This window comes from Perna viridis, chromosome 3 (genome assembly GCF_037379345.1).
Source record: "Perna viridis isolate PV_CMFRI_1.1 ecotype Kerala chromosome 3, ASM3737934v1, whole genome shotgun sequence".
Classification (NCBI taxonomy): Eukaryota; Metazoa; Mollusca; class Bivalvia; order Mytilida; family Mytilidae; genus Perna; species Perna viridis.
The window spans coordinates 26,664,654-26,686,445 of NC_142447.1; the positions used below are offsets into that span (position 1 = coordinate 26,664,654).

Below are 21,792 nucleotides of genomic sequence, written 5' to 3' on the forward strand. Positions count from 1 at the left end.
ACATACCAATTAAATTCTATTGAGTAGTTTCAGAGGACCTGTAGGTGACAACATATCCTGAACATCAGGGTTTTAGCTAGGATTTTGAGGGCTTTAGTCACTTTTGCATAAAGCACAAAGGACATATTATGGGCAGCAGAATTTTGTAAATAGTCAGTAGTATCATAAACTATATAAAGAAATAAACATGCTAAATATATTTATCTTTATTTTAAGTTTACAGATACAGACATAACAATAAATATAATAAATGTTACAATAAAATAACTGATATTTTCTAAAAGAAAACGTGTTACATAATAAAAAAAAATCATTACTGTTAGCAAAATAGATTTTTTTTATATCATGGCAAAGCTTTGATGCATTAAGTCTAAAAATAGTTACTTTTTGACAAAAGCTACTACCCTTTCCCAAACACCACACCTCAAAAGCCCTCTTCAACCTAAAACCCCATATCAGATTGATGGAGACAGATCTTTACAAGAGAATTGACTGTTCCTAAGATACATGTAGGTCTTGATCAGATTGTACCTACTACATCCCCTCTCATGGTCACCAGATGATAAAGCAGAAACCAGACAGATAGAAAGGAGCTTGGCCGAATTGGCAAAGTCATTTTGAACTCTGTAAGTGGTTGCTCCGTGATGTCTTACTGCTGGGTGGTAATTTTTTAGTAACCTTTGACACCAGATCATTAGTCGAATTGAAGAAGTCCGTAATCATTGTAATTGCATTTCAAGAAGAAAGAGAATCCTAAAATAAACATTTATCATTGATGAATACTTCCTAAATGTCTGGTTTTGCGTTAAAATCAATTGAAATCCATTAGATGACCAGTCACACATCGGAGGCACTGTTTTTATAGTGTGTGCATTTAAATTTCTAAAAATAGATAGCTACAGTCTCGGGTCAAAAGTATTTCTGCAATATGGCCGACGTCATTCAACGTCATTTACTTTATACCACTAAATAAATCAATAAAAGGGCATTTTAAAGACAAAATAAATGAGATACTAACTTTAATATTTTGTTATTGCACCATTGGCTCTCAATACACGACGAATTCTAGTTGGAATAGAATTACATAATGTCCTTATATAGACTGGTTCAATGTCCATCCACACACGTTTAGACTCCCTGATCAAGTCCTCCTTCGTTTTGATCCTGTGCACCACCTTCTGTAACCGGATTTTAATGTACCTCCAAACATTCTCAATAATGTTGATATCTGGGCTTTGCGCAGGCCACACCATTCCTTCGATATCATTGTCTGCCTTCCATCGAATCGTGTGTCTAGATCGGTGGGGGGTAGCATTGTCATCTTGGAAGATCCACCTCCCTGTCGGAAAAGTTTTAGCCACAACTGGCCAAAGATGTTCATCCAGAATGTCTGTATATTTCTGTGAATTAATTGTCCCATTCACTGGTACAAAAGTTCCAACACCGTCAAATGTTACACATCCCCAAAACATAACACTCACAACGGGACCGGCTGTGTCGTCACCCTTCTCTCCAAGGCAAGAATTAAACCACTTTTCATCGTCTCTCCGCCAAATATGAACTTTGCTATGCTTTCCTATACATATTTGAGTCTCATCAGAGAAAATTATATTCTTCCAGTATTTGTTCACAGTCATATGAAGCTTTGATCGACACCAAGCCCTCCTTTTGAACCTGTTTCCATCACTGATCACAATTTTCTTCTTCACAACTCGTTTTTTGAATCCATAAAACTTAAGCCTCCTCTTAACAGTTGATTCACTTATCTTAACTGGTGTTCTCTCATTCAAAAGGTTAGTAACATCCTTTAAGTTCTTTCTACGCTCCGTTTTCACAATCAGTTGCAACTGCCTGTCCGTCCTGGTGTCACATTTTCTGGGTCGACCACTTCGTGTCCTGTTTTCTTCATTTTCACGGATCCAATAACGTTTTAAAAACTTTTGAACTGTAGAGGGATTCAAACCCAACATCTGAGCGATTTTTCGTCCACTATGTCCATCTTCATCTAATTTTACAATGCATTTTTTCGTATCAACACTCATCTCTTTTCCTCTCGGTGCCATTTTTTAGCAGACGACAAGTAAACAAAAGAGAGACAACTCTATGCATCCCTTCAATTTCCAGAAAATACTCTATAAATAGACCTTTTAAAAAACCAAATCTATTTTCACTTTGTTACAGGTCATGACAAAAATATCGGCATTTGGTTCACGCACCTGTCGGGCACGGATAACGTCGGCCGCCATTGTGCGGAAATACTTATGACCCGAGACTGTATATACATTGTATGTGCAAGGTTTGTGAAGCGTTTGTTTTTATATGGGAGAAAATATTGGTTGGCATCCATTAAAGATCAAAATTGTTTAACACAACTAATCCTTAAAATATATATCTATCTATCTAAATATATACATGTATATATAGATATATATATTTATCTCGAAGTTTTTTCAGCGGTCAAAAACGATCGGCTGAAGACGAGTGAGAATCGTGGGATTATCTTTTGTGCTCCTAATGATCAAAAGATCGATAAATTAATTGTTGTTATTTTAAAGGATTATTAATGATGCAAATATGAGGCTTGCCAGGTTAACAACAATAGAATGCATTTCACACCTGGTTGAGCAGGTAATTACCAAACGTGGGGTCATAAACTTGTCATAGCGTAAGACCAGGTGAAATGTCCGATCAGCTTTATTCAGTAGATGAACATGAGATGGATGATAAAATGAACATGAAATGATAATGAAATGAAAAAAAAGGGATGGGACACAAGGACAATAGGGTTGATAAATTTTGATTGCCACTAAAAAAAAGGGAAAGATGGGTAAGGTTGGGCAATTTAGCCTCCTTTGGCGGCGCGCAAAGGTTCCTACTCCTATCGAATACCACAGCAGGGTTCTTTAACGTGCGAAGAACGTGGCATCTTTTCCAACACGGTGCACCACTTTGGTTTGCGGTCAGGTTTTCCGTATTATAGCCTGACAATCCCAGCATGTAACATGCCAGGGGTACCCCATTCCACCATGTGGAGCACATATCCCATTTGCTCTGTGGGCAGAGCACCTAGCCCCCGGCTAGGTTTCTGAGCAATATTTAGTTGCCTTTTACGACAAGCTTAGCACTGCTGCAGGCCTATTTTTTTAACACCTGGACCTGCATGGGGCTCTGCTGTACTGAAGAAACACATCTGCAAGAGGACAAACTTTTGGAGATCAGAAGATACCAAGTTTTCAGGAGTGATAGAAAGGTAAGAAAGAAAGGTGGTGTAATGACTCTTGTAAGAAACAATATCAATACCTTAGAGACAAAAAAGTTTATGGAGGAAGCAGAATACATTGAAATCAAAGCAACTATTGGGAAAAGCTTGTATAACATCATTAACTCTACTATCCCAATGACACGAAACTGTCACTAGTCACCATACAAATACCAGACAGTTCATTTCTCATAGTAGGTGATTTCAACAGCCAATCACAAAGTTGGGGATATAATACCATGGACAAAAGAGGGGAGACCATAGAAGACTGGCAGGATGAAAACCACCTTATCCTTGTCAACGACGCCACTGACGCGCCTACTTTTTATTCTCGTCGATGGCATACAACCACCACACCAGATCTAGCTTTCTGTACGGACGATATAGGTTACAGACCACCAATTCAACCAATGAGCACTTGGAACGTACGCAAAAATAGTCCTACGCAGAAATTACCCCTGTTCCTCATAGTGCTGTGAAAAAAGTTCTCATCTTATTTTAAAAATTTAAACAGTTTCTGAAAGGAAAAACATTTCTGTACATTTTATAGGTGCATTTGGCTTCTTGTGATGTGAAGCCTAATCTCTATAATGATTTTTAAATATACCCCTATCTTGTGAAAACACTGGGATTTCCCATGCTATTTATAGACCCTTCACTTCCGGTGACCAGTACTGCACTGCAAGTCTGCTAACCCCACATGCCATTCTGAGGATTGTGAGCTGACATATGTAGAATCATGCTGATATATAGTCATCTGCAGGTTAAAGTTAAGGTAAAGTCCAGAGAAGCCATTGAATATTGTGAAATTAGCATAGAAGCCTATGGGAAGTGGAATTAGTGGTTTTTAGCCTTAAGCTGAAGCCATGGCAAAATGAAAAGTTTCTTGAAATAGATTTAAACTACTTGAAGATCTTGTTAACTTTGCCATGAGAGGAATACACTACAAAAATCCTTCAAAATATGCATTTTTTTAAGTTATAGGTCCAAATTATGGAAAATTGGTCTTTTTGGCTGATTTTTATGTCCTATCTTGTAAAAAGTGTAGAAAATTTAGTAAAAATATCAAATATTAAACTTTGAGGGCTATATTTACCGAAATATGGTAGTAATAAGCACTTGAAATCAAGTTTTGTGTAGATTTGAGCAAAAATTAGGTTAGAAATGAGGAAAAACTCACTTTCATTACTGCGGTTAAGGCCATATAAGCATTCCCCTATGGCAACATGGAAAATCCATTATTGAGCACTTTTTTTGCTTTAGGTGCCCTTTACTGGTCATGTTTTAATGTGAAAACACTGTATTTACAAATTTAAAGCCAAATATATCACCTTTTGTGAAAATTTAAAGATTTAGGATGTTTGACATGTGATCAAGAAAAAGGGGGAGGCATGTCAGAAATAAATTTTTAAAAATAGACCAATTTCTCAGAAAATGATTACTTTTAAAACTATTTCTTCATTAATATTGTTAAAAAACAAGTTGTGATTGATATTTTTTTATTTGAAAAGTCAGAAAAAGTTCTTTGCAAATATTTAATGCATTTCAGTATGGTAGAATATTTTCACTTTTTTGCTCGCACAACTTGGTTACCCTATATTTAAAAATCAAATATTTAAAAAAGTGCTTGTCACATTTCACTGAAACTTTGCAAATGCATTCAGTATGTGTGTAGGAAGATACCTGTATAGTTATTTATTTTTTCTAGACAAAAAGTGACTCTTTAGGTTACAGACCACCAATTCAACCAATGAGCACTTGGAACGTACGCAAAAATAGTCCTACGCAGAAATTACCCCTGTTCCTCATAATGCTGTGAAAAAAGTTCTCATCTTATTTTAAAAATTTAAACAGTTTCTGAAAGGAAAAACATTTCTGTACATTTTATAGGTGCATTTGGCTTCTTGTGATGTGAAGCCTAATCTCTATAATGATTTTTAAATATATCCCTATCTTGTGAAAACACTGGGATTTCCCATGCTATTTATAGACCCTTCACTTCCGGTGACCAGTACTGCACTGCAAGTCTGCTAACCCCACATGCCATTCTGAGGATTGTGAGCTGACATATGTAGAATCATGCTGATATATAGTCATCTGCAGGTTAAAGTTAAGGTAAAGTCCAGAGAAGCCATTGAATATTGTGAAATTAGCATAGAAGCCTATGGGAAGTGGAATTAGTGGTTTTTAGCCTATACACCAAAAAATCAGTAGAAAGGTATGTGACCAGCTAGGAGGCAGTGATCATCGATATATCATTATATCCATTGCAGAAACAACAACACCTGAGTATGCTCAGCTAACAAGTTGGAATTACAAGAAGGCAAATTGGAGTATGTTTCAAGCTAGAACAGATGAACTTACAGGAGACATAGCAATAGAGGAAAAGAATATTAACAATGTGGTGAAAGCATTCAACACTGTTGTATTAAAGGCAGCAAAGGAAAGTATACCAAGAGGTGTAAGAAAGGACTACAAGCCATACTGGTCCAGTGAGATATAGGCAACACATGAGGCACTCACAAGGCAAGGAATGATGCAGAACTAAATCCCAGTCAGGAAAATAACATCAAACCCCCAAAAGTGCAAGGCCAAACATTTAAGAACAAAGATTGAATGTCAAAAGAAAGGGTGGAGAGAGAAAACATCATCTATGGATATGGAAAAAGATACAAAAAAGCTTTGGAACTTGACAAACGCACTGAATGATGAGGGAAGCAAAGGTCAAAAGATCACGCTAGATGTTGAAGAAGAAACAACCATAGGGAAAGCAGCAGCAAATGAATTTGCTAAAGGCTATGAGAAAGGAAGCAACACTGATATACCACCATCACAGTAAAAAAAGAAGTAAGAACTGAATTGACAGAAAGATCAAAGGTGCCAACACATGAACTTATGCAGAGAGATATCACCATGTTTGAGATTATGGTAGCAATCAGAAAAATGAAAATGAAAAAGGCACCCAGTCCAGATAACGTCACCAATGAAATGCTTCAACACCTTGACACCTTAGCATTAACAACTTTGCTAGAGATTCTCAACCTGAGCTGGAGACAAGGTCAAGTCCCTCAGTGTTGGAAAGCAGCAAATAATGATGCCAATACTGAAGAGACTTCCACAAACTTCCCCCAAAATTAACCCAAGCCTTCTTTTAGTGATATAGCACTTTTTGGTACAATTTAAGAGATTCGTTCCTTATAGTCAAGATATTGTCCAGGTATCAGGAATATACTGGTTCATGACCTCCCATTTTAATGGTTCAAGTCTTACATTTGCAGTAAAGAATTTGTGGAAGTAAGTCACTGACATCCATATGCTTTTACTGAAGTTATAAATCAGTATAAACATTCAATGAAATGCTTGTTTTAAGCTTCTTAATCCAAATCAGATCAGTAATTAACTCACATTAAAATTAACACAAACCTTCCTTTTGTTACTTTGTCAATTTGTCATATTATTGTCGCCATATTGTTGTAACTGTGGTTGTATAAAAAATATTTTGGAAGACATATATGTAATAGATTACATTAATACTAATAGAATTATTTTATGATTGACCCTAACAATTTTGATGAGAAAGATGTAGCCATTACTGTAATTAAAGGACATTTTACTGTAACTTTGCAAACATGAACAAAAGGCTCCTAGGAGCCTGAATCGCCCACCTGGTTAAATTTTTGTCTTTCAAGGACAATAACTCTAACAAAAAGTTGTCCGTCAATTTTGACTTCAGAAGACTTCAGTAGGACTTATCATGAGGATCATTTCATCAATCAAAAGTTTCATTCTATATATTATAGTTTTCAAGATATTGACTGAAAACTGCAAAAAACGTAATTTTTTGCATTTCAAGGGCAACAACTCTTATATGGAGTTGTCTGACAACTTTGTTCCCTTAGAGACTTTTGTTTTTTTGTTTGTTGGGGTTTAACGTCCGAGCAGCAATATTTCAGCTATATTCAGACGATGAACATGAAATGGATGATAAAATGAACATGAAATGATGATGAAATGAAAAAGGGACGGGACACAAGGACAATGAGGTCGACAAATTTTGATTGCCACTGAAAATATGGTTCCTACTCCGGGAGAATACCACAGTAGGGTTCTTTAACGTGCGAGGAAAGTGGCATCTTTCCCAACAAGGTGCACCACTATGGTTTGCAGCCTGACAACCCCATTCCATCACCTGGGGGATACATCCCAGTTGCTCTGTGGGCAGAGTGCCCTAGCTCCCGGCTAGGGTTCTGAGCACTATTTAGTCGCCTTTTACGACAAGCTCAGCGCTGTTGCAGGCTTATTCTTTTAATACCCGGACCTGCTTTGTAGGCTTTATAATAAGGATATTTCAGCAATTGAAAGATATTGGCCAAACCTAATGGTTATAGAGATATATGGAGAAAACTACTTTACTACCTCTATGTTCTATTTTTAGTAAAGGCGGCCATGCTTTTTAACCGATCAAAAATCCAAAGTCATTTTTGTTAAGGATACCCTAAAAACAAAAATTACAACTTTCATTAAACTCCATATGGTAGTTTTTGAGAAGAAAATTCTTGAAAGTACTAACATCAAAAACATCAAAAAATGACCAAAAAGGGCAGTAACTCCAACATGGGTCAACAGATTTTCACCAAAATTTGACAACAGATAGATCTCATCATGCTTTTACCCATGCCAGAATTTGGCTAAACCTTACGGTTTTGGAAATATATGCAAAAATCTGCTGTCTGACCCTATGTTCTATTTATAGTATCAGTGGCCATGTTTTTTTAACCAATCAAAAAAACAAACAGTTTTTTTTCATGGATACCCTAGAAAATAAAATTACCAATTTTCATTGAATTCAATACAGTAGTTTTTGAGAAGACGATTTTTGAAAGTAATAAGATCAATAACAGCAAAAAACGTCCAAAAAGGGCAATAACTCCAACATGGGCAGTGTTCTAAGATTTTTGAGAAACTGAGATTTCCTCGGGAAAAATCCATATAAAATCAACTTTCCCTCAGTCAATGACTGCTTCCCTAACAAAACAAATCCTTACAGCATACAAAGTTTTCAACTTGCCATGGAAAAGTGTAACTAAGTACCTAACTTTCCCTGACCCAAATTTCACATGCCCTGGGTAACGGGAAATAGGAATCCAAGAACACTGATAGGTCAACAGGTTTTCACCAAAATTTGACCACAGATAGATCGCATCATGCTGAATACTTTAACCCTGTCAGAATTTGGCTAAACCTAACGGTTTGGATATATGCTAAAATCTGATGTCTGACCCCTATGTTCTATTCTTAGTAACATCGGCCATGTTTTTTAACTGATCAAAAATCCAAATGGTCATTTTGTGCAGGTTTGCCAGGAACAGTCATTACAGGTTTCATGCAAATCTTTTCAGAAGAGAGGAGATGTTTGAAGAAATTGTTAACGACAACAACGACCTTTATGACGTCGACAGATACCAAGTGATGGCAATAGTTAACATGGCCTACGGCCAGGTGAGCTAAAAAGCAAAAATGGGCTGTGTTTGGACAGTGCTTAATAATTGTTTCTTTTTTATACTGTGGTTTCATTTTTATTCCTGGGGAACTTATTTTCATGGTCATCCTTGAAATTAGAATAGTAGAAATTAAAAGTTTGTTTTGCCTTACAAAATGTGTGCCTCACTGGAACCATAGTTTCCCACCAAATTCAGTAGATCATGAATTCCTGGTAATATGCACAACTATGACTATCATCATGTCCTAACTATCTGTAAAATTTTGTGAAATAAGGTACAATAGTGTAGGAGTTGAGCATACGAAAGTGTCATGAACATTCAGATAGACAAACATACAAAATAGGGGAGACCTAATTCACTTTAGAGAATTTAGAGAGAAGTATGCTAGGTTAATTGATAAAAATCAACATACCTAATAAACATTTCTTTTCATGCTTTTTCAGCTGAACAGCTGTACTAAAAACTTCATTACAATTCACACAGATACTACTTTTAACATTGACAATTACCTCATTATCAGTTTCTACACCCATTATTCCTGAAAATAAAATTGTACTCAATACATGTAGATACAAACAGAAAGATGACGGGCATTTCCATACAAGTACAAACACAAAAAATACTGTGAGGGGGCTCACAAAAAGATACAATTCAAAGGGAAGTAAATCTATAGATGGACAAATTGGATCCCTTGATATCATTTTAATTACAAATTTCCAGGAAGTTTAAATGTGTTTAGATTACTCAAAAATTTTAGAATTGAGATTGTTTTTAGAAAGTTATCCAGTTTGTAACTACATTTCAGCATTTTTGAAAATAGCTTTATTAGTTACATTATACTTCAGCATATATCTTCTATAGTAAATTAAGTGTACCATTTTAACTTGGCCTTGATTGTTCTGTTTACCAAGTCAGCAGTTTTTATCATTGACCAGGGCAACAGTGCAGAACTTATATTTTGCAGATTTTTCCATCGAAATTCATGTTATTGGAGTTTATCCTTGAACAATGTTGAAACCTGATACTGCATGATCAGAACATAGTCTGGCTATTTATTTCTTGATTATGAAAGCATCATATGGTTCAGTATAATAAAAATATTTTTCGACTTCATTGGGGAACAGTAAATTTATAACCGCCTGATACCAGCTATTACCTTCAGCGATGCCTCAGGCTAAAGTAGGTACTTCAGGTTAATATATTCACTGTTCCCCTTATGACCATTAAAATCAAAGAGTGAAGTCTTCATACTCTAGTTTTCAAATATTCTCTGTCAATGATTTTGGTTACTTCCAAAATCCAAAATGACATAAATGTGATATTCTCTAAAATCGGGTGACTTCAGTTCCTTTGATATGATTAATCTTTCACAAATGTGATGACCAGAATGTTTTCAATCAATACAACTCATTACCAGGAACCAAATTAAACAACTAGCAATGGCTGTATATGGATATCAGGGCCCTGATAATGTATATGACCTGTACTGTCAATTGTAATGAGCCCTGTGTTTGAATCGGAAACTAGGTAATATTACATTTGTACATAAATTCAATGCTAACCAATCATTTTATCTCTTAATGTAAACTTCCCGTCCTCATACAACTAAAAAAAAAAAATAAGACGTGTATGATATTTTTTAAAAGAGGTACATCTTAGCGATCTTCGGGTTGCTTATGATATTAACCAGGGAACCAGATTAAACAACTGGCAATGAATATTTATAGATACCTGGGCCCAGCTAATGTATATAACCTATACAGTCTTGTAATGAGTCCCTGTGACTGAACCGGAAAATGGGTAATGTTCAATGCTGACCAATCATTTCTTGTAAACTTCCTGTTCTCATACACACAAGAAACACACGTAGAACATATGTGTATGATATTTAAGAGGTAAAAGTACATATTCATCTCATATAAAGATAAAACTATGGTGCTGTAGCAGTAAACATGGCCTGGATCTGCAGCATATAGTGGAGTAGTAATATATAATTATGCAAATCATCTGCAAATATTAAGCACTGATATCACAAGTGCAAGAAGCTGCTAACAATATTGGCGACTTACAGATTTATATTGACACAGAAGTGCAAGGGGAATACACTTGTCTGGATATAACAGTTTACCCTGAACCATTCAAACTTTAGAAATGGTTAATTTACTTTAAACATTAAGAAAAATCAGCATATACATGTAAAATATTCACTATTATGCGTAAGTTTTAGACAGAAATAAGCAATATAACAATGCTTTTGACTGTCCAAAAATGTTTGCCCTCCTACAGAGATACTTTCTCTTAAGCAGTTTAATCAAAAATCACATATTATGACTAATAAACACAAATTTGAGATCAGCTATTCCAATCAAGGTTTGCTTCAACAGCACAATCTTGCTTCTAGCAGCATCGGCAACAGTACAAGGAGCTAACCAAGTCATATACACAAACACTTAACAATTATATTTTTAAAGTACGTAGTCCCCATTGTTGAATAAATCTGCGAATGTCTGACTTACAAAAATGTATCTAGTTTAATATGACCAAAAAAAATGAAATGTAAAAACCTGACCTAACGACGTGGAACAAATCTATATATCATTCTGGTCTTACAGGGTGTGAATATATCAAAGCTTTCAATCTCCCTGAAAAAGGTCAATCATTATGCGCATTTCTATAGAATGCCCAACAATCCAGTAATGTCTCCAAAGTTTGTCATTTTCATATATCAACAATTAAAGAACCACTCTAAAATAAAAAAATATTTTATATATTAAAATGGCCTTAATTCATAGAAAATTTCAATGAAGTAGAAACTATATACAAATGTATGTAACTCAAGTTACATTGTAGTCAAAAACCAAAAACCAGGTACCATATCTAAAAGTGTTCAAGAAAAAAAATTTGGAATAAAAACATTGGACAAATCCGTTTATTAACAGTCAGGACCGGCTGGAAGAAGACGAATTTCGCGTACTCTGCATTTAATACATGTACCTTAGTACTGCCTACATACCTTTTAAGTGAATATCTGGTGCTTTACGTTCACTTACATTGTTCTATCTAGAGTGTGCCATTGCAAGAATCCCACAATTTTTCTCATTGTGACACACTGGAACAGTGACCTGGGCCAAATCAGAAGCATTGAATTTTCACCCTGCAATATCGTCCATTTTATGAATCCAGTACTTAAGTTCCATAATGCATCAGATATCAGAAAAGCCTTAAGTCTGGTCCAGTACCGCATTTTGAACTTGTGTCATTTTCTGTTTTCCTTGCTATTAAGTAAATCAAACTGTTCGAGTATAGTTGCCAAAGAAAAGTCAATTATCTTCATATTAAGGAACTGTGAGAGAGAAACCAGCCAGTATTAGTGGTAAATGTAAGCCAGGGATCGACACTAATAATAGTTCAGTAGTCCTGTGCCACCCTAATTTTGAAGAGGACTACTGAAAAATGTTCATGATAGTCCAAAGGGCTATCTAAATCATGTAAATTTTGCCCTATTTTTCATAAGATCTTAGAACAGAACCGTCATTACCGTCTGCGGTCTACCTGTTTTTACCTATATATGAAGTCTTGTCGACTACCAATCAAATTAAGTTAGTGTAAACGCAACATCACCAAACACTAATAAAATATGATGGGTGGTGCTAATGGTGAAGTCATTTTGTTTATTAATAGCCACTTTGGCAAACAATCTTTTGCAGTCAGATTGTTTATTTTTATAAATAGAGGCTCCCAGGTTCCTAAATCACTCAGCTGTTAAATTTTTGCCTGTGAAGGGCAATAACTTTTGGTAGGACTTATCATAAGTTCATTTCAGCAAATTGTAAGATTTATCTATCAAAGTTTTCAAGATATTGGCTGAAAACTGTCATCTTTCCCTTTTCAAAAACAATAACTCTTACAAATGTACAAGTTGTTGTCTGACAACTTTTATCCCTGACGACTTTTGTAGTCCTAATAATAGTGTTGTGCAATCGGTTGAAAACACCAACCGATTATCTATTACTATTGGTTGGCCTCAATCGACCGATTATCTCTCTCTATCGGTTAAATTGTTAGTCATAATAGAAAACTAGGTTTGCACACATTTGCTGGCTGTTATTGTGTATTTCTTTTGTTTGAAGTCACAGTAGTTTTTAAACTGTCTTTCAAATTTCAATAAACCCCCAAAAATATAATTTTAACATGCACATAGAAGTATTTACTTAAAGAAGACTTTAGCAAAATTTGATTAAATCTCAGTTTTAATGCAGAATGCACTTAAAAATAAAAAAAAAACTACTGTGTCTTTATAAAGTTTTTTTGCATGCCCTGTTTGGTTGCATGTTACTACTAACTCTGTTACACTTCTTTTATTTGGTTGACTCTAGGTAATGGTGCATTTCTAACTGATGAGTCCTGAATGCACTGCATGGGTCATTAACACAGAGGACGAAACATGTCCAATAGGCCTCTTTATGGCTTGGCCTTTTTTTTATAAAAAAAAAAAACAAAACTACATACTTAAGTCTATAAAGCTAACTGTATGAAACAGATTGTAAAGCTATTGCCTATTGGATATGTCTTAGAGCACTGTTTTACATTTTACACCTTGACACTTGTTTTGACTTCTGGAGAAAGTCACCAGATTCATCAGTGGCACTTCGCCCAACAGTTGGCAAGATCAAAATTTAATTTTCAGGTGCACTATGGAATTATGTAATAAAGATTCCCTGAAAGTTTCATTAAATTCCATTCAGTGGTTTAGGAGTAATTGCGGATGGCATACTGGTATCCCCTATCACAATGAATGGCAAAGTCCATGTTTTGGTATGGGTAACCCCAACTGTTAGTCAGATCAAAATCTAAAATAGGAAGTGAACAACAGCATTATAAAATAAAGATTCTCTAAAAGTTTCATCGAATTCCATTCAGTAGTTTAGGAGGAGTTGTGGATGGCATACTGTTACTCCCTATCACAATGAATGGCAATGTCCATGTTTTGCTATTGGAAACCCCAAAAATTGGTCAGATGAAATTCTAAAATAGGAGGTGCCCAATGACATCATGGGGATTCTCTGAAAGTTTCATCAAATTCAATTCAGTAGGTAGGAGGAGTTGTGGATACAAATGTAGGACAAACGGATGGACGGACAACACAATGAACACTTAAAATTTGAGTGAACAAGCCAGAAGAATAGTCAGTTCCTGGTTGTTGTAACACCACTTATGCAGTATTGCAGTTGGTAGTCAATAGTCAATACATGTTTGCAAGTAATACATAATACTGTTAATATGTTTAATAACAACCCTCATTAATGTCATTTTCTCTTTAGCATGACAATAAACAAAATAAAATTAATTAACAAAAACATATAGAATGACTAGAATGTTATCAGTCTTCTGCAAAATTTCCTATCACTTCCAATATCTCTCCATGTTTTTCCTCAGAAAAATTAGCATGTCTACATTTGATGAGTGCATTCTTGCTCTCTTTTTGCTTACAACCTGCCCAGCTAAGCTAAATATCCTTTCACTAGATACAGATGAGGCCGGTATGCAAAGATATTTTTTCTAAATCTGGATCAGTTTCCATCGAAACTTCAATATCGTTATTATCTTTCTCATTTTCATCCACAACAACCACGTTTTTGTTGTCGTCAGCCACGTTTTTACTAATTTTAAACGCGGTTATGGATCGGGAGTGGAATTAACGGAAATCCGAAAATTTGCGATGGCAATCGATTGAGCAACTTTCCAATCGATTATCGACATCGCTGACCTAAACCAACTGATTTGCGACTTAAACCGATCATCAGAACACCACTACCTAATAATAAGGATCATTTCAACTATTGAAAGAATTTGGCTAAACCTTACAGTTTTGGAGATAAATATGAATCAAAAAGCTGTCTGCACTGGAGGTTTTTGATTGTGAAAATTGTAGCATGAACAAAATTTCGAAGATTACATGATGTAAAATAAAATTGCGATTATACATTTGCATTTTTCATATTCAATATCAAGAGCTAATTTTTTTCCCTAATATGTATAAACTGAATGTCAATCCATACTTCTGATCCACCTTCTCAAACAAATACACATTTTGTTCTGTTTCACTTTTTTCCAAATTTTTTATAAAACTCCAAAAGTTAATTTACATTAACATCAATAAACTATAGTAACAGGTTATTTATTATACTCAAATAAAACCAATTTCAGCTTAAGAAAATAATTTCCTTGATGGACATGAGATTTCCAACAACTTGACCCTATTATCAATTTGAATTTTCCCACCAATTTTACTTGATTAAAATCACTGCTCTTCACTTCCTGTTTATAAATGGTAAACTATTAATGAAAGCATGGAGAATCTGACTGATAAGTGTGTCAAATGGAACATGTTTAACACATTTATTCTTTTTGACACATTATAGAAAGAAATAAATTTCCTAAATATCCTTTCAAGGCCAAAAAGGAGTCCCTCAGATCTTCAGTTGATATGAAGTCTAGATCTCAATTCTATTTGCAGAAATAATAGAATATTTTTGAGCTGAATAATTGCAAGATATATATTTACTGATTATTAAAGAGGTATTGAATGATATAAAAGGAATTGCATTTGGACTATTTTTTTTGTGTAGTGTTGAGAAGTAGTAGAAAAGTCATAGACCGGCGACATTGAAGAGCTGAAATATCATGATTTCCCGCCATATTTCTGCTCTTTACCTTTAGTAAAAGACAAAACCAGAAGTTTCCAACTGGTACTTAATATGAGTCTTACCACATAAAGTAATAAATTAGCAGGAAACCAGAAATATGGCGGGGAATCATGGTATTTCAGCTCTTCAATTGTGAGATAATAGGGAACATTTCAAAATATCCATAGAAACAAGATGGCGGTTAAACAATACGTTCAGTGCAAAATTCTCGTAGGAAAAATACATTTTGAATTTTTTCAATCTTGGAGATAAGAACGAAAAATAATTGTAAGGGAATTGTAGTACAGAACGACATGAATAAAATGGCAAGTTTTTGAATGGAACCGTCGAGTAATTACAAAAATAATTGCAAAAAAACACAAACAATCTGAGGTGACTTGGAGTATAGTCAAATTAAAGCCACATAAATGTTTGTTTGGAAAATACATTACGTAAACAATTTCAGGGGAATTTGCCATTTATTTAGCTATACACAATCTGAATAGTTTGACTAAATTATCTACCCAATGTGATATGTCATTATATTTTTTTTTTTTTTGCTGCACTTACTGTCAGTGTCAGCAACATTCGTGTCCGAAAAGGGGACACTCAATCCCATGCAGAGAAGAACCTCGTCAATTTTACGATATTCCCATGCTTTAAGACTAGTTCTCGCACTCATAATACCTAATTAAGCAATGCATAATGAAGTTCATATATCCTCTCTCCATAGATTTATGTTACTGTAGTGTTTACATCTGTCTTTCGCCATATGCTCAGCATGGAACTCTGGGTATTTCCCGCGAAATTTTCGACTGGAATATATCAATGCAAAACAGGATGAGGAAAGGAAATGAGTGTTTGGTTCGGTAACCAGACTAGTGAAAGTAGTGTCAGGTCGATCCATCTGAAGGCACGAGACCGCAATTAATTTTCAAGTGCATTTCAATATACACATTTGAGCAGATTAAAAAAATTCCACTGGTGCAAACTGAATAAAACTTCTCTGGCCTAAAGATATGTACAAACAGGATTTTATATATCAATTGTAGAAAATTTTACCATCATTTTCTGAAATTAATACATATAATTCGGAGATGGGGTAAACATGACAAATGAACTGAGTTAAAAGTCCTAAATTTTAACCTTCTTCCACTGAACCAAATCACAACTTTTAGTCAGAATTGATTAATGAAAAAAAATCCCAAGTAATTTTAACCTATTTTCTACCAATTAGAGGCAAAACTTCAGCAAATAAGTTTCCAGTAAAAATATGAAAAAATGTGGAAGGTACCTACTACCAAAGTTGGAACTATATTCATATACAACGAAAACCAAGGGGAATTAATTGTGTTCTCGTACCTATTAGATCAACAAATGTGCTCAATTTGAATAAAAACTGCACTCATGTCAAGATAAACCTTTTTTGACTTCAAGTACAAAGTTTCATCATGATTAGTTGAAAAATATATAAGTTATAGCAAATTTAGTATCAGTGGTACATTACATGACTCGCATGTCCAATGGTCGAAGGAAATAAGGCCCCTCTAAAATGTGCATTTTTTTTTTTAATGCAATATTTTTGTGATTTTTTACATTGGTTGCATCATATTATGTGTATTTGATGCAATGAAGTTCAGTTTACTCAAGTTCCAGCTGTTTTAAGGCCAAAAATTGGGTTTTTATACATGCGGCCATGGTCAATGCACTTTTAGACCATGTATAGGGGTACACATATGAAAACTCATTTTATGATGCTGACAAAGACTTAAATTGATCAACTTCAAACATAAAGTGGTCTACACATATCAAATGTACATTGAAAACAATAAGAAGTGGTTTCAAAACTAAAACTGTCACTCCAGATCAATTTAAACCAGACCTCTACAGAGCTTGTTCAAGTGTGATTGTGTCCGATATTAAAAGTTAGCCTTTATTTGGGTTTTGAAGGATGAAAGATCTGAAACAAATGTAAAATAATGTAAGGTTCTAAGCTTATCAGGTACATAAGCAGACAGTCAGCTGTATTTTTCCAGTTTTTCTACAAAAAATTTCATTTTTGAAACCTTATAGTGTATGCGGAAGTCTAAAATTAGGTGTTTTTGAGAATCACAAGGTATATACATGTAGTGACTTACATTAGATGCATGAATATCAATGGAATGAATATATTAGGTTTTTTTTCACATTATTTATATTATTTACTAGCAAATACAAAAGATTCAGACCAATAAAACACATATCTGTGATTTTATAGATCCTAAGACAAGGCTGTGAAAACCCCTGATTTTGCCATATTTCATTGACTGGGTTCATAAAAATTACACTAAATTGTCAGATTTCTGCCTAAACCTTGTTCATAAAGTATGTTTTTTGTTGATTTGATGTTCCTAGTGTATAGTTAGAGGAGAAAAACTCAAAGCTGTACAATATTTTCCCCACAGGTTTATATTTCATACCTAGCACCTTAGCAAAAGTGCAATTTCAATGGAAAATCCCATAGAAACCATATTTTTTATTTTAATTTCAGAAAATAGAGAATAAAGGGCCAAAATCTTATTATTTCATGTAGACTTACTGAATTCTTGAAAATAAACACCAAATTACCCCCAGCAAATACTAGCAAATACAATTTCTGATACCCTGGCAACCCCCTTATTAGGCACGAGACCGCAATTAATTTTCAAGTGCATTTCAATATACACATTTGAGCAGATTAAAAAAATTCCACTGGTGCAAACTGAATAAAACTTCTCTGGCCTAAAGATATGTACAAACAGGATTTTATATATCAATTGTAGAAAATTTTACCATCATTTTCTGAAATTAATACATATAATTCGGAGATGGGGTAAACATGACAAATGAACTGAGTTAAAAGTCCTAAATTTTAACCTTCTTCCACTGAACCAAATCACAACTTTTAGTCAGAATTGATTAATGAAAAAAAATCCCAAGTAATTTTAACCTATTTTCTACCAATTAGAGGCAAAACTTCAGCAAATAAGTTTCCAGTAAAAATATGAAAAAATGTGGAAGGTACCTACTACCAAAGTTGGAACTATATTCATATACAACGAAAACCAAGGGGAATTAATTGTGTTCTCGTACCTATTAGATCAACAAATGTGCTCAATTTGAATAAAAACTGCACTCATGTCAAGATAAACCTTTTTTGACTTCAAGTACAAAGTTTCATCATGATTAGTTGAAAAATATATAAGTTATAGCAAATTTAGTATCAGTGGTACATTACATGACTCGCATGTCCAATGGTCGAAGGAAATAAGGCCCCTCTAAAATGTGCATTTTTTTTTTTAATGCAATATTTTTGTGATTTTTTACATTGGTTGCATCATATTATGTGTATTTGATGCAATGAAGTTCAGTTTACTCAAGTTCCAGCTGTTTTAAGGCCAAAAATTGGGTTTTTATACATGCGGCCATGGTCAATGCACTTTTAGACCATGTATAGGGGTACACATATGAAAACTCATTTTATGATGCTGACAAAGACTTAAATTGATCAACTTCAAACATAAAGTGGTCTACACATATCAAATGTACATTGAAAACAATAAGAAGTGGTTTCAAAACTAAAACTGTCACTCCAGATCAATTTAAACCAGACCTCTACAGAGCTTGTTCAAGTGTGATTGTGTCCGATATTAAAAGTTAGCCTTTATTTGGGTTTTGAAGGATGAAAGATCTGAAACAAATGTAAAATAATGTAAGGTTCTAAGCTTATCAGGTACATAAGCAGACAGTCAGCTGTATTTTTCCAGTTTTTCTACAAAAAATTTCATTTTTGAAACCTTATAGTGTATGCGGAAGTCTAAAATTAGGTGTTTTTGAGAATCACAAGGTATATACATGTAGTGACTTACATTAGATGCATGAATATCAATGGAATGAATATATTAGGTTTTTTTTCACATTATTTATATTATTTACTAGCAAATACAAAAGATTCAGACCAATAAAACACATATCTGTGATTTTATAGATCCTAAGACAAGGCTGTGAAAACCCCTGATTTTGCCATATTTCATTGACTGGGTTCATAAAAATTACACTAAATTGTCAGATTTCTGCCTAAACCTTGTTCATAAAGTATGTTTTTTGTTGATTTGATGTTCCTAGTGTATAGTTAGAGGAGAAAAACTCAAAGCTGTACAATATTTTCCCCACAGGTTTATATTTCATACCTAGCACCTTAGCAAAAGTGCAATTTCAATGGAAAATCCCATAGAAACCATATTTTTTATTTTAATTTCAGAAAATAGAGAATAAAGGGCCAAAATCTTATTATTTCATGTAGACTTACTGAATTCTTGAAAATAAACACCAAATTACCCCCAGCAAATACTAGCAAATACAATTTCTGATACCCTGGCAACCCCCTTATTAGGCACGAGACCGCAATTAATTTTCAAGTGCATTTCAATATACACATTTGAGCAGATTAAAAAAATTCCACTGGTGCAAACTGAATAAAACTTCTCTGGCCTAAAGATATGTACAAACAGGATTTTATATATCAATTGTAGAAAATTTTACCATCATTTTCTGAAATTAATACATATAATTCGGAGATGGGGTAAACATGACAAATGAACTGAGTTAAAAGTCCTAAATTTTAACCTTCTTCCACTGAACCAAATCACAACTTTTAGTCAGAATTGATTAATGAAAAAAAATCCCAAGTAATTTTAACCTATTTTCTACCAATTAGAGGCAAAACTTCAGCAAATAAGTTTCCAGTAAAAATATGAAAAAATGTGGAAGGTACCTACTACCAAAGTTGGAACTATATTCATATACAACGAAAACCAAGGGGAATTAATTGTGTTCTCGTACCTATTAGATCAACAAATGTGCTCAATTTGAATAAAAACTGCACTCATGTCAAGATAAACCTTTTTTGACTTCAAGTACAAAGTTTCATCATGATTAGTTGAAAAATATATAAGTTATAGCAAATTTAGTATCAGTGGTACATTACATGACTCGCATGTCCAATGGTCGAAGGAAATAAGGCCCCTCTAAAATGTGCATTTTTTTTTTTAATGCAATATTTTTGTGATTTTTTACATTGGTTGCATCATATTATGTGTATTTGATGCAATGAAGTTCAGTTTACTCAAGTTCCAGCTGTTTTAAGGCCAAAAATTGGGTTTTTATACATGCGGCCATGGTCAATGCACTTTTAGACCATGTATAGGGGTACACATATGAAAACTCATTTTATGATGCTGACAAAGACTTAAATTGATCAACTTCAAACATAAAGTGGTCTACACATATCAAATGTACATTGAAAACAATAAGAAGTGGTTTCAAAACTAAAACTGTCACTCCAGATCAATTTAAACCAGACCTCTACAGAGCTTGTTCAAGTGTGATTGTGTCCGATATTAAAAGTTAGCCTTTATTTGGGTTTTGAAGGATGAAAGATCTGAAACAAATGTAAAATAATGTAAGGTTCTAAGCTTATCAGGTACATAAGCAGACAGTCAGCTGTATTTTTCCAGTTTTTCTACAAAAAATTTCATTTTTGAAACCTTATAGTGTATGCGGAAGTCTAAAATTAGGTGTTTTTGAGAATCACAAGGTATATACATGTAGTGACTTACATTAGATGCATGAATATCAATGGAATGAATATATTAGGTTTTTTTTCACATTATTTATATTATTTACTAGCAAATACAAAAGATTCAGACCAATAAAACACATATCTGTGATTTTATAGATCCTAAGACAAGGCTGTGAAAACCCCTGATTTTGCCATATTTCATTGACTGGGTTCATAAAAATTACACTAAATTGTCAGATTTCTGCCTAAACCTTGTTCATAAAGTATGTTTTTTGTTGATTTGATGTTCCTAGTGTATAGTTAGAGGAGAAAAACTCAAAGCTGTACAATATTTTCCCCACAGGTTTATATTTCATACCTAGCACCTTAGCAAAAGTGCAATTTCAATGGAAAATCCCATAGAAACCATATTTTTTATTTTAATTTCAGAAAATAGAGAATAAAGGGCCAAAATCTTATTATTTCATGTAGACTTACTGAATTCTTGAAAATAAACACCAAATTACCCCCAGCAAATACTAGCAAATACAATTTCTGATACCCTGGCAACCCCCTTATTAGATCAACAAATGTGCTCAATTTGAATAAAAACTGCACTCATGTCAAGATAAACCTTTTTTGACTTCAAGTACAAAGTTTCATCATGATTAGTTGAAAAATATATAAGTTATAGCAAATTTAGTATCAGTGGTACATTACATGACTCGCATGTCCAATGGTCGAAGGAAATAAGGCCCCTCTAAAATG

The 21,792-nt window shown here is 34.1% G+C and overlaps 1 protein-coding gene across 6 annotated transcripts in view; it reads right to left on the minus strand.

The window, feature by feature from the left end:
• Positions 1–16,357, minus strand: part of LOC148621647 (uncharacterized) — a 72,108-nt gene extending 55,751 nt beyond the window's left edge. Inside the window, exons 1-2 of one of the 6 annotated variants that reach the window (XM_088576235.1) lie at positions 16,017–16,357; positions 9,173–9,298 (exon numbers count right to left, since the gene is read on the minus strand). In XM_088576235.1, coding sequence (XP_088432361.1) covers positions 9,173–9,298; positions 16,017–16,128 — 238 coding nt within the window. In that variant the 5' untranslated portion in view covers positions 16,129–16,357. Of the gene's footprint in view, positions 1–9,172; positions 9,299–11,810; positions 11,825–16,016 lie in introns of those variants that run through there. The other 5 variants (XM_088576239.1, XM_088576241.1, XM_088576236.1 and 2 more) reach the window with 5 other exon arrangements.
• Positions 16,358–21,792: the final 5,435 nt, after the last annotated feature.